The following is a 13,105-nucleotide window of genomic DNA, read 5'->3' on the forward strand; positions in this document are numbered from 1 at the left end:
CCTTTTTGTAAGGGAAGTTTGACAACCACTGTGCTAAACTGAACTAGCTGAGGAAACATTTGAGACTTTACATCCAAATGAGTTTTATCCCTTTATAGTGCCAACTATTATGTAAATGTTCCTTCTAAGCAAGTTAAAATCCTTATGGGCATGATCACTTTGTCCACAAAATAAAGTCTCTTGTTTACGCTGATGTAGTGCAGCAGCTTCAGGTTTAGTCTCTTTGATGACATTATCAAAATACAGTTTCTTTGGTAGCTTTGGGAGATAACTATTCATGACGAAGATGCTTAGTTACTATTATAACTTTTTTAACAATAAGAATTTGAATCAAGTATTTCTCAAGACATAAAAAAATGGAAAGTAGTCACACAAAGGACAGGGTGCAAAAATATTTATTGCTAATAAACCTGTAGCCAGTTGGTGTACATTTGCTGTGTATTTACAATAATAGTGTAGAGGAATGGGAATGTGAGCCAAAAAAATAAAGAAAAAGAAATCCCAAACATTTAAATAAATACAAAGGGACTGCCACTGAACATGACTACAAACATAACCAACTCCCCAACAACTCCTATACAGCTGGACCAATGATTGCAGCAAGAAAAATCTATATACATTTGTATGTATATTTATATTATAATCGGTGAATCCTGTCCATATGCATTCAGCAGTCACCTCTCCTTGGGTAATCCAAAATCGGTCAGAGAATTTCAGAAAACATCTACGATGTTGAGTCACTGTATAGAAGCCAACAGGCAACAAAGCAACATTCAATGTGGCAAGATAGTTTAACTTTTAATGATGCAGGCAAATGTTTTCTTTCCATAGCTTGTTTACTGAGCCAGACCCATCTGTACTGAAATGATAAGGGGAGCGTGGTGGTGGGGAGCTTCAACGTGTGCATACTGACCACACCTAGCAGAAATGTGCAGGCCTGAAGGCAAGAATCCCCCCCCCCACGGTTGGTTATGTATTATTATTCAATCATTAACATGTAGCGGTTGCGTTTTAGCCATTAAACATCACACTTATTCCTTTGGCTATAGCAACACAGTCTACAGAGTTTTAAACAGTAGCTTACGCAGTCATGGTTTTCTCTTTTGTGTATGCATGATAAGATGCTCAATTAAAAACAGTAGAGTATTTACATTAAGACATGGCAAAAAGAAAAAAACACAATACAAAACAAAAAAGTCACAGTAACAAGTGCATGGAATGCAAGACTCTATAGACATGAAATTCAAACTTCATACCATGATTTTTTATTTATTTTCTTAATAATAATAATAATAATAATAATAATAATAATAATAATAATAATAATAATAATAATATACGACTTGTGTGTTTTGTGAACAGTGTTGTAGTGTTTCTAAATAAGTAATTACAGAGCTAAAATATAGTGGAGCCTCTAAACATGCAGCAAGGTAGGCGGACGTGACGTGTCACGGTCAGAACTCCTTAGTGTCTTTATTCTCAAACAGGTGGAGTCTCTGCTCGGCCGTCAGCCCTTCCTTTAGACTCTGGAGAACGATACAAAAGAAATAAATAAAAACAAAACAAAAACAGAGCAGAAAAGAGATTAATACTGAGCACGAGACAGATTCTTCTTCTGGACAGAGCGGCGTTCCTGAGCAGGCAGTGTGGAAATGAAAAGTGTTTCTCTCTCTCCTTCGCCAAAACCAGAGCAGCGCCTTTCTACTGTCAACATGTACAATTAGGGCTGGGCGATATGAGCAAAATATCATATCACCATATTTTCCTTTTTGTTTTGACGGAATAACAATATGTGACTGTATAGTTTTCCAGTATACATTACATTGTGATATAACATTATTCTTTACGTCTTTATCTTGTAATACAGTTATCGTAGTCTTATTTCATTCAAAATTGTCTATTCTCTTTAACTTTTAATACTGCTGCAAGGAATCCTTTTTGGATTCACTCAAAAACATATTTTTGTTTGTATATTTTTATATTTTAATATGTATATTGTAGACGACGGTATAGTAAAAACCAATACCTTTGCATGGATCCATGACGGTATACCTTCATATTCAATATACCTCCCAGCCCTATGTACAAAGTAGCAAGACCTTTGACATTAAAGTGTATGTAAAATAATCTGAGCAGTGAGATGCGATCCCAAACACCACATTTCCCTTGAAGCCCGAGGCCTTGTGTGGCCTGGGGTCTGTTAAAGGGACACTTCACCAAAAATAAAACACTGCTGATGCTTTGGTTTGCGAGTTAAATCGAGTTAGAATTTGTCCTCATGCTGTCCCCTGGGACACTGAATCCCTGTGTTGTGTTAATTACAGAGCAATCAATATACGGTATGTAGACGGTAAAAAATTGCATTGGTTAAAGATTTATGGAGGGAGAACATTAGTAAAATATAGGTTAGTAAGTAATTTATATCCTTAGTACAAAGGGAAGTTTAAATGATTAAAACATCATTACAAAAAATTAAGAAAATAAGAAAGCATGACAATCAAATAACTAGTGAACTAAAGACCATAGCAATAATCTCCATCTTAGAAAATCAACTAGTCTGACGACTGCAACAGAACAGAGCTAAGATGTTTTACAGGTGAAATGCCCCTTTTAAGTCCACACAAGCAAGAGAGAGAGACGTGAGGAGGATGCAGATTACTTGAGAAAACAGTGAATTAGACAAACAACCCATGCTGTCTCAGTGAGATCTTTTTACTCTGTGAGAATCTGCATGTTGGAAAAATAAAAAAAGAAGAAGATCTTTGCCACCCTGCACCTGTGAAGTAGGGGGGTGGTGTGTGCATAGAAGTGTGACCTTTTCAGATCTAGTCAAAAGTGCTTTAAGAGAACGAGGAGGACGGACAACAGAACATGGTTCACACCAGTGGATGCACGACGCAGGCGTCTTACAGACAGGAAGTGCGGGACTGGTTTACCTAAAAGGGTAGCTGGCCTATAGGGTCCCTCAGCTGTCCCCTAGGTGTCCCAGGGCATGTCACGACTCACAGACTGAGGACACAGGGGAGGGGAAGAACACACCAGCATACGCGTGTGTTAGACGTCTACTGTCCGTATTCACACAGTGACCATTTTGCTCTCATGTCATGCTCAGGTTGGGATCCGACATAAGAGCAAAATAGCTGCCGTGCGAATATGGTCAATAGTGTTTTACTTGTGCATCACATGCCAAGTGTTAAGAGGTGTGGTGTCTTATGGATTCCGTGATTGAGCACAAAATCTTGCACGTGCACAGGCCGCTAAGCAGAGAGAGAGATGCTGCCCAATAATGCCTTCTGCGTTACAGGTACATGTAATTGCACAGCTGTCCTGTAGATGGCAGTGTGTCACTTTAAACCACTTAAATTTCACAGGCATTCACTCACATCTGTTGTGGTGAGAGACCTCTACTGGCTGTATATATCCCAGTACCTTTTCATCTCAACCGTCAGTTGCTACTTAAAAAAGTGTCTAATTTAAAAGTGTTAAGAGTTTAATAAAAATAATTATGAAATGGAATGGATCAACTTGAGTTCTGTTCATTCTTTAAGCCCCGAGAACCAATCATTTCCCCCACGGTGCTGAGAAACCTACCTTTGACCTCATAGTGCGCTCAGAGCGTTTTGCTGCAGCAGCTGCCATCTTCAGGATATCTGGGTTGCTTTTGGACTTCATGATATCTTGAGAAGAGAATAGAAATAGAGTTGCAGGGCAAGTGACTATGGAGTGATTTTATACTGAGAATAGTATTTGTGTCAAGGTTTTACAAGTATAATAGTTTGGGATATAAAGGTTTTGTTTTCCTCATGATAACAGACATTCAGAGCCGACATACAGGAAGGAACCAAGAAGAGATTGAGTATAATCTGTAGTGGAGACAGGGTTCTGGTCAGGGGCAGTTATAGTGGCCTATACGGGTGGAGGGTTCTGGTCAGAGGGGCAGTTATCCCGATTGATGTCTGTTCCTATCGCTTTGTCTTTTTTGTGTTATCTCATGCTGCTTTCCCCTATTTCCCCCATGGTCTCATGTTCCTTTTCTGTTTCTTTGTTTTTACTATGTTCCTATAACTACTGTCAGCAACTTCGGGTCATTGAGAAGAGCTATATAAATAAAATGAATTATTATTATTATAGTGGACTATAGGGGTGGAGGGTTCTGGTCAGAGGGGCAGTTATAGTGGCCTATAGGGGTGGAGGGTTCTGGTCAGAGAGGCAGTTATAGTGGCCTATAGGGGTGGAGGGTTCTGGTCAGAGGGGCAGTTATAGTGGCCTATAGGGGTGGAGGGTTCTGGTCAGAGGGGCAGTTATAGTGGCCTATAGGGGTGGGGGGTTCTGGTCAGAGGGGCAGTTATAGTGGCCTATAGGGGTGGGGGGAAATCGATAGAGCAATATTTATATAATATTTTGCGTGCCGATATTATAGATACAGTGATGCCACACATTCATATATATATATATATATATATATATATATATATATATATATATATATATATATATATATATATATATATATATATATTTTTTCTTTTTTGCTTGACAATTTTACTGCAATACAATGATTGGAATGAGGTGAAAATACTGGATAAAACAGATGATGTGTATATATATATTTCTATTGCAGATTTCCGTTTGGGACATCAGGGCGCTGTTTACTGTTACTGTTGAAAGGCCAGCGCTTTAAAGTATAGGAATACGTGGTGGTGTTTGCAGGGCTCAAACTATATTATATATCATAGCCATGGATATAATACTATTGCCCATTTGACATCGAGTATCTATCATTCAATTTGTGAAAAAGATTTTTTTTTCATCCATACATTCCTGTTTTATACCGTCAAGTCAAGTCAATTTTATTTATATAGCACATTTCCAGGCAGCGGCAGCTGGCACCAAAGTGCTTCACAGGCAGGTTGATGAAAACAAAATAATGTGATGCAAGATATAAGATTAAAAACATAGTAAAGCAATGAAAGTAATAAAAACAAAATAATATGATGCAGGATATAAGATTAAAAACATAGTATCAATCAATCAATCAATCAATCAATCAATCAAATGTATTTGTATTGCACGTTTAAACATGACGCTTGTCAACCAAAGTGCTTCACATAGCTGAGCTAAGTACAAAGAAAAGTATAAAATAAACAGAAAAATAAAATAAAATCAACGGATAGACAAAGGAAAAAACAGAACAACACGTCAACAAGTACGGCAAGAGTCAAAGTGAGTCAGGGAAGGCCAGGCGATATAGGTGGGTTTTGAGTTTTGATTTAAAAGACTTGATGGAGGGGGCAGATTTGATGGACATGGGGATGCTGTTCCAGAGGTCAGGGGCTGCGACCGCAAAAGCACGTCCCCCCCTAGACTTGAAGTTAGACCTACGAGTGGTTAGGAGACCCTTATCAGCCGATCTGAGGGCTAGTAAAGCAATGAAAGTAATAAAAACAGGTAGGGCACAGTAAAACAAAGAGGATAGAGGGGCCAGGGGTCTAGTAGTGATTAAGTGGGGGGGAAGGCCAAGGAGAACAGGTAGGTTTTTAAAAGTGATTTAAAAGCCTGCGCGGTCTGGGTGGTCCGTACGCTGAAGGGGAGGCTGTTCCACAATCTAGGCGCTGCAGTGGAGAAAGCTCTGCCTCCCCTAGTCTTGAGCCTAGTTCTAGGCACCACCAATAGCAGCTGGTCAGCTGATCTGAGGGATCGGTGGGGGGTGTGGTGGTGCAAGAGCTCAGACAGATAGGGAGGAGCCGTGCCATTTAGTGATTTAAAAACATTTAGCGCTAATTTAAAATCGATCCTAAAGCGAACAGGCAGCCAGTGGAGCGAATATGAGTATAGTTTTAGAGTACCGTAATCCTGTCTAATCCCAGAAAACGACGTTATGCAGCAATACGTGCATTTCACTAAAAACCGTGCCGTTTCTCGCCTGTATACGCTAAAAACTACGTTTTTTTATGCTTTGCTCGTCACCAACAGAATACGTTACACAGTACATTACACACATACGGTCCAATTGCAATGAAGGAATTATTGGATCAACACAAGATTGATACCATATAGCCCTTACCTTGACTAGGATGTACTCCAAAAAGAATATTCCAATTATCTGATCACCATTCCAAGTATTGATGTCGATTGTGTCCATAACATAATCCACCAAAAAACATGAATCGGGAGTGTTTGATTCTTATAAATCCAAGCGCTCGTCATGCCCGACTAGGAAAAGTCCGCCCGGACCTATTTCATCAACACACACCCGAATACAGAGTTTCAAAGGATGTGCAATACAGGCCGCAACCCACCAGGCGATCACCCACTCAGGTATTGGACTTTTGCGATCTCAGACCCATTCCCAATGATAACAGCAGGCTCCCTGGATGGATATGAATGGAAATATCGAATAAAAGAAATAACGATGAAAACCCGACTTTTCTCGGGTTTGGCGCTCAAGCGTCGGCGAGTTAACCCGACTTATCTCGGGTTTGGCCTCCATTGTGTTAATAGTTAATAATAATCAAGCTGTAGTCGATGTGTATTAAAGAGGCACTATGCAATTTGTTGTACAATTGGCCAGTTTGTGGTGCACACTAAAATAAATCTTATCTTTTGTCAATTCTGTGAATAAAAATACATAATTCCTGCTTTTTGCCTTTTAATGGGTATTTCGTTCTTCTTCAGTTACACATAATGATGTATCGTAGATGAATTTTCTTGCAACATATATTGCTTATCGCAGATATTGTGTATTGTGATATTATCGTTATCGAGGGCCAAATATCCGTATCGTATCGTGAGTTACTCGTATCTCCCCCCTTGGTGGACTAGCAGTCAAGTAGAATGACTGATAAATGATCCATCATTGGTTGAGTGGTGTTGAGGCCCGCAGGGTGTGTGTTTGTACCGTATCCTCCCCGCTCCGCCTCCTCCAGCGAGGGCTCTCCCAGGGCCTCGTGTGCCAGCTGGAGCTGGTCTCGGAGTCGCCCCAGGTCCCGCTCCGCCTTGGCTTTCACGATGCTCAGCTCTGTGTAGATGTCCTTGTACTTATCTGTGGCATACTTCTTATCCTGCACGCACACGCACACACACACACACACACACACAGTATTCATTCATATCATGTACACAAATAAGCCTTGCATATAGGGGACTCCCTAAAAACCAGACATCGTGTTTTTTTTTATGTATATATTTTTTATGTATATTATTTAGGGGGTATTACAACATGTTAGAAAAAAAGCCCACACTGTACTCCTGCCTGCACATTCATGGAGAACCCGCTGTGAACCCTTTTGGGGAGAGTTTCATCAAAGTAATCTCACTAGGCAGCTCGGCGAGGACATGGAGCACGAAATTACAGCTAAATTAAAACTTAAAAGACCAATTTGATAACAGGCTGACTAGCATTTTCTGGAAGAGGAAATGCTTGTAAGGTAGGACAGGTATAACCTACATTTCTGAGTTTTGTCGTTTTCCTGTAGGCAGCCATTGATTTTGTGAGTTTACTCTCTGGAAAGTGTGAACAGTGCAGACAGAGGGCTGTGTGGTTGGAGTACACAGGCTACATCAGATGAACGGTGCAGACAGAGGGCTGTGTGGTTGGAGTACACAGGCTACATCAGATGAACGGTGCAGACAGAGGGCTGTGTGGTTGGAGTACACAGGCTACATCAGATGAACGGTGCAGACAGAGGGCTGTGTGGTTGGAGTACACAGGCTACATCAGATGAACGGTGCAGACAGAGGGCTGTGTGGTTGGAGTACACAGGCTACATCAGATGAACGGTGCAGGCAGAGGGCTGCGTGGTTAGAGTACACAGGCTACATCAGATGAACGGTGCAGGCAGAGGGCTGCGTGGTTAGAGTACACAGGCTACATCAGATGAACGGTGCAGACAGAGGGCTGTGTGGTTGGAGTACACAAGCTACATCAGACGAGCGGCGCTCGTGAATTTCGCCATTTACTTTTTGTTTACAAGTCCGATTTAGAAGTCAGTGTTGTGTAGGGTTGAGTGAGAGTAGCAATGGTGATATTGGTTGCAATATTTTATCATTTTGAGTCAGGAAATGCACATTAAGAATAACTGCAAAGCCGCAGTAAAATTAGCCCTACCTGCACTGATGCCCTGACCTCCCTTTGGTGGTGAGCTCACAAAATCAATGAACACTGGAAAATTAACAAACTCAGAAATGTAAGATATACCTGCCCTAGATTGGAAGCTTTTCATCTTCCAGAAAACGCTGCTCTGCCTATTATTGAATATGTCTTTTAAGTTGTAATACGCTTGTTGAGCTGTCTGGTGAGATTACTTTGATGACACTCTTCCCAAAATGGTTTGAAGCGCATTCTCGACGAGTGTGCAGGCCAGGCATGAGTACAGTACAGTGCAGCCCCCCCCCCCCCCCCCTCAACATGTTGTCGTATCCCCTAAACAATATAGACTTCCAAAATGGCCGTTGTTCCCCTATAAGCCCGCCCCTTACCTGAAACCTAGCCATGACCTCATTGGACCTCAGCTATTGCAGCTGTTGAACGCTGTACACGAGATATCTGGCTTTTAGTTGAATCCCTTGAATACAGGTGTTCTGCTTTGAAGTATGTTGTAAAAGGAAGAGCTTACTCTTTGAGCAGCTTGGAGCTCATCCTTCAGGGAGTTGATTTCCTGCTTCAGGTACTGGACCTCCGATTCCTTCACCCTCAGCATCACCTGGCAGGACAGGAGAAGCTATTAGTAACTGGTGGACTAACTTTGAGGATGAGGCCGATGGGGACAGTGCCGGGGATGAGTGACCAAGAAGGGGGTGGGGGTGGGGGGCATTCTGAGGCTGTATGATGGGGAAAATTCAATGGCTTTTTTGATTAGATCTTTATTTATCTCGAACACAACAAACATACAAATCACAGTAAAGACAACATGTAAACATAAACAAATTAGTTTGTCTTTATCCATAGAAAAACAAACAAGGATGAGTTCGAGAGAAGGGCCAGAAGGAAGCACAGCTCATCTGGTCCTGCCCCTTTCTTACAATACAATATAACATTTAAAATGAAACTCTTACTACCTAAAAGAGAGAAAAAACCATAATAAATTAAACAAGGTTAAACATTTTGTTTTTGTTTTGAATAAATCAAAACATTCCCAGAGAGCAGTTATCTATAGTTCTCTCAGTTCTGTATTTGTCTATTAGTGCTTTTTGTATCTATTTCTGAACTCTGTAATGTTATTGAATATTGCATTGTATGAATATGGTGGAAAGTATCCGTACCTCTAACTCGTACATCTCCTTGCACTGCATGGTGATGTCACCTCCCTCCTCGCTGTTCATCGAGCGCATCTTGGTGATCTCTGCTGCCAGGCGGTTGTTCAGCTCCTGCATGCATGCACACACACACACGTACACACACGTACACACACACACACACACACACACACACACACACACACACACACACACACACACACACACACACACACACACACACACACACACACACACACACACACGGCTCAGGTGGATTAGGGAGGGTTTCAACGTCAGACAGAGTCACATGTTAAGAGAGGTGTGCTCTGGATCTGCCTAGTATCACCTACAGCATAATTGGCGCAAGCATTGTAACAGGTACACGTGTGAACATGTAGAATAATCAGCTGTGATGTGTGTGTGTGTGTGTGTGAGCAACATGAGAAGATAGAGTGTAAATGTGTGCGCGTGTGTGTTTGTGAGCAACATGAGACGATATCAGAGTGTAAATGTGTGTGTCTGTGCGCCTGGTGTAAATGTGTGTATGTGTGTGCTTGCACCTGGTTGTGTAGAATAATCAGCTGTGGCATGTGTGTGTGTGTGTGTGTGTGTGTGTGTGTGTGTGTGTGTGTGTGTGTGTGCTTGTGTGCAACATAAGAAGATATCAGAGTGTAAATGTGTGTGCACCCGGCCTCAGAGTGTGAGTGCGTGAGTGCACCTGGTTGTGTGCGTTGAGCTCCTGGTTCTCTCTCTGACACTGCCGGAGGGCCTGCCTCTCGGCCTCTAGGGCCTGCGCCAGGTGGGCGTTCTCCAGGCACTTCTGGGAGTACTGTTCCGACAGCACCTCGATCTCCCTCTGGAAAGAACACAGCTCCTCCCTGGAACACAACACCAGCATGTTGGCACGGCGACACCACGGGTTCACATGCAGAATCCACCTTAATGTTTCCAGCCTTCAGCCTGGGTTTACTTTGGAGCTTTGATGTCTAGACGAGACTCGGGAGCCCCAGGAGCCCCCCCCCCACCCGAAGATGAGGTTCAACGTCTGATTAGGAACAGAGGGACAGAGAAACAAACACGATGTCCCGGAGACGGAACGGTGTCTGGAGAGGGGTCACACATCAGCTACCTCAGCCACCTGTCTCTTTGGTTACAGCTGGCAAGCTGTGGGCCGGCGCTCCTCTGCCCAGTTTCTATTCAGAATGCCAGGGCATTGGGTTAAGTTTCACAAAGCAGGATCGGTAAGTCAGCCAGCAGACAATGGGGCCTGGTTCACAGAAAGGACGGCCACTTAGATAAACGACCCATGAGTAGGGATGGGTACAGAATCCGGTACTTTTAAGGGTATCGACCGAATCACGTCGGTACTGCCGAGTACCGAATCACGTGAGATCCACCGGTGCCACATTTCGGTAATGCAAAAAAAAAAAATCCGATGACGTCAACGATTCGTTTACCGCTCACGCCACAATACAAGCTTACCTAGGATTTGACTTGATTCAACAACAAAGCAGTCAGGGCAATGGCAAGCCGAAAACGGTCGCAAGTGTGGTTACACTTTACAAAGCTAGATGCAGACAACGCTCGCTGCAATATTATATATTAGATAGATAGATAGAAAACTTTATTGCCATTTCAACACATGGTGTTGAATCACAGCCAATGATTGTTGACGCTGTGTGTACAGTCCTTTCTTGTTGTCCCCTATCATGGACGGTGGTGTTTCCGTACCACACTGTCATTGAGAAGGTGAGGACGCTCTCCACAGTGGCTCTGTAGAATCTGAGCATCGCCTCCCTGGACACACCAAACCTTTTAAGTTGGCGCAGGGGGTGGAGCCTCTGGTGGGCCTTGCTAATTATGTGGCTGATGTTAGCCTCTCTATTTTAAATTATCACATATGGTGATGCCAAGGAATTTAAAACGGTCTACCCTCTCCACCTGCTGGCCATTTATGAACAGAGGAGGGTGGACTGCCTACCCGCGCCGGAAGTCAACTATCATTTTCTTCGTCTTAGAGATGTTTAAGAGCAGGTCGTTCTCCTTGCACCATACAGCAAAGCTATCGAATTCAGCTCTATAGACCGATTCATCCCTCTTCTTAATTAATCCCACTACTGTTGTGTCATCCGCGTATTTAAAGATTCTGACAGAATCAGAGTGGGAGGCACAGTCATTAGTGTATAGACAGTATATACATTATATAATATATAAAACAAATTCTAAATAAATAATTAGAAGTTTGGAATTTTTATTTTTTACAACTGAGGTAGGTAGATAAAAGCTTTTTTAGACTAAAGTACCAAAAAAAGGTACCGTTGGGTACCGGTATCGATTCACAGGTATCAAATGTGAACAGTACCCAACCATACCCATGATGAGTGCATTGGGTTATTATATTAGCAGTGTATTTATCTAACTATGTCTCTCATGACATGAAATAGCTTCATAGCTTTGTAAAATCAAGGTTTATTTACTAAGAAGTTGCTCTTTCTAAGAGGACAATCTAATGTTAAAAAAGGAAGGTACTGGAGCACATGGATCATCTTTAGAAAAATTGTTAATAGGGTACAAACAAATTCACTAACGTTTCAACACAAACGTGAATCTAAGCTCTCAGGTCACAACACCTGCACTTTCACCAGTGACGCTGGCGGATGTGTCATGGCATGCAGAGGATAGCCAGGGGTAGAGAGATCACTAAATACCTGCATGCAAGTCACAACTAGTTATTAGGAACAGCGGCGCAATCCAATACTTAGGACATATATTAGTATGACTTAAAATGCGATAAATCACACCAAGTTCGACTCGCCGTGAATCACAAAACGCCTGCGACTACGGATTTAACACGAGGACCAGAATGCTTGGCACAACTCAGGAGAGCCTGGTTCTAATCTTATCCTGTTCCACAGCAGCAGTAGCACTGCCCTGGGATCACTGACTAAATCTATCATTTATAACAATAAATTATCCAAAACATAAAGTGGGTAGCCCAACCACCAAAAAATAAGAAATAAAGACTAGAGACGTGTTTTTAACTCAATGATCGTTGATCGATGGTGCTCTAAATGCAAAATCTTAAAAGGAACACACCAACATTATGGGAAATGCGCTTACCGTCTTCTCCAGATGTTCTCTGCATGTTCAGTAGAAAGCTAACCGGCTGCAAGCTAGCCTAGCTTAGCACAAATTGATAGAAAAGGATACAGACCACTAGCCTAGCTTAAAACTCCAACAGCTGGGATAGCTGGTCTGTATCTGCTTCCATTAATTTCTGCTAAGCTAGGCTAGCTTGCAGCCGGATAGCTTTCTACTGAACACGCAGAGAGGAATTTGGTATCTATCTTCTTGTCTGACTCTGGAGAGGACGGTACAGTAGGTGCATTTCCCATAATGTTGGCGTGTTCCTTTAACTCTAGTCAACAGGTAATGTTTGCAAACACTGGAGTAAATCACATCTATATTTATATATATATAACTGGGTTAAGAAACTCAACAAATAACTTTTCATCTACAGAGCCAACTCTTCCAGAATGTATGTGAATAGGACTGCTTTAACCTCTTAACACATTGGGTGCCGTTCACGTAGATCTATGTTTCTGTGGCCCAACGGTTGAGTGCCGGAAAAGTAGATCTACGTTTTTCTCACGGTATTTCTTTTATTCGCTATTGCCATTCATAATTTATCGAGGCACCTTGTGCATACTGTTCTGAGTGTGTCTGAGATTGCAGACGGTCAATACCGCCCCCTAACGCTTTGTGGCAGCTATTGCACCCCATTAGAAACTATGTGGTTTGTTTTCTGGGCCGAGCTGAGCCGTGCGGGCGGGGTTTAAATTAGTGCTGTCAGGCGATTCATTTTTTT

The 13,105-nt window shown here is 42.1% G+C and overlaps 1 protein-coding gene across 2 annotated transcripts in view; it reads right to left on the reverse strand.

Annotated features, from left to right (window-relative positions):
- Nucleotides 1-377: 377 nt before the first annotated feature.
- Nucleotides 378-13,105, reverse strand: part of LOC311235974 (myosin phosphatase Rho interacting protein) — a 106,625-nt gene continuing 93,897 nt past the window's right edge. For both annotated transcript variants that reach the window (XM_084323521.1, XM_084323522.1), the window contains 7 exons: nucleotides 9,956-10,115; nucleotides 9,262-9,366; nucleotides 8,616-8,702; nucleotides 6,899-7,061; nucleotides 3,592-3,677; nucleotides 2,937-3,009; nucleotides 378-1,526 (listed from right to left, as the gene is read on the reverse strand). In XM_084323521.1, coding sequence (XP_084179647.1) covers nucleotides 2,977-3,009; nucleotides 3,592-3,677; nucleotides 6,899-7,061; nucleotides 8,616-8,702; nucleotides 9,262-9,366; nucleotides 9,956-10,115 — 634 coding nt within the window. In that variant the 3' untranslated portion in view covers nucleotides 378-1,526; nucleotides 2,937-2,976. The remainder of the gene's footprint in view (nucleotides 1,527-2,936; nucleotides 3,010-3,591; nucleotides 3,678-6,898; nucleotides 7,062-8,615; nucleotides 8,703-9,261; nucleotides 9,367-9,955; nucleotides 10,116-13,105) is intronic.

Source organism: Notolepis coatsorum (assembly GCF_963971535.1).
Source record: "Notolepis coatsorum genome assembly, chromosome: 10".
Lineage (NCBI taxonomy): Eukaryota > Metazoa > Chordata > Actinopteri > Aulopiformes > Paralepididae > Notolepis > Notolepis coatsorum.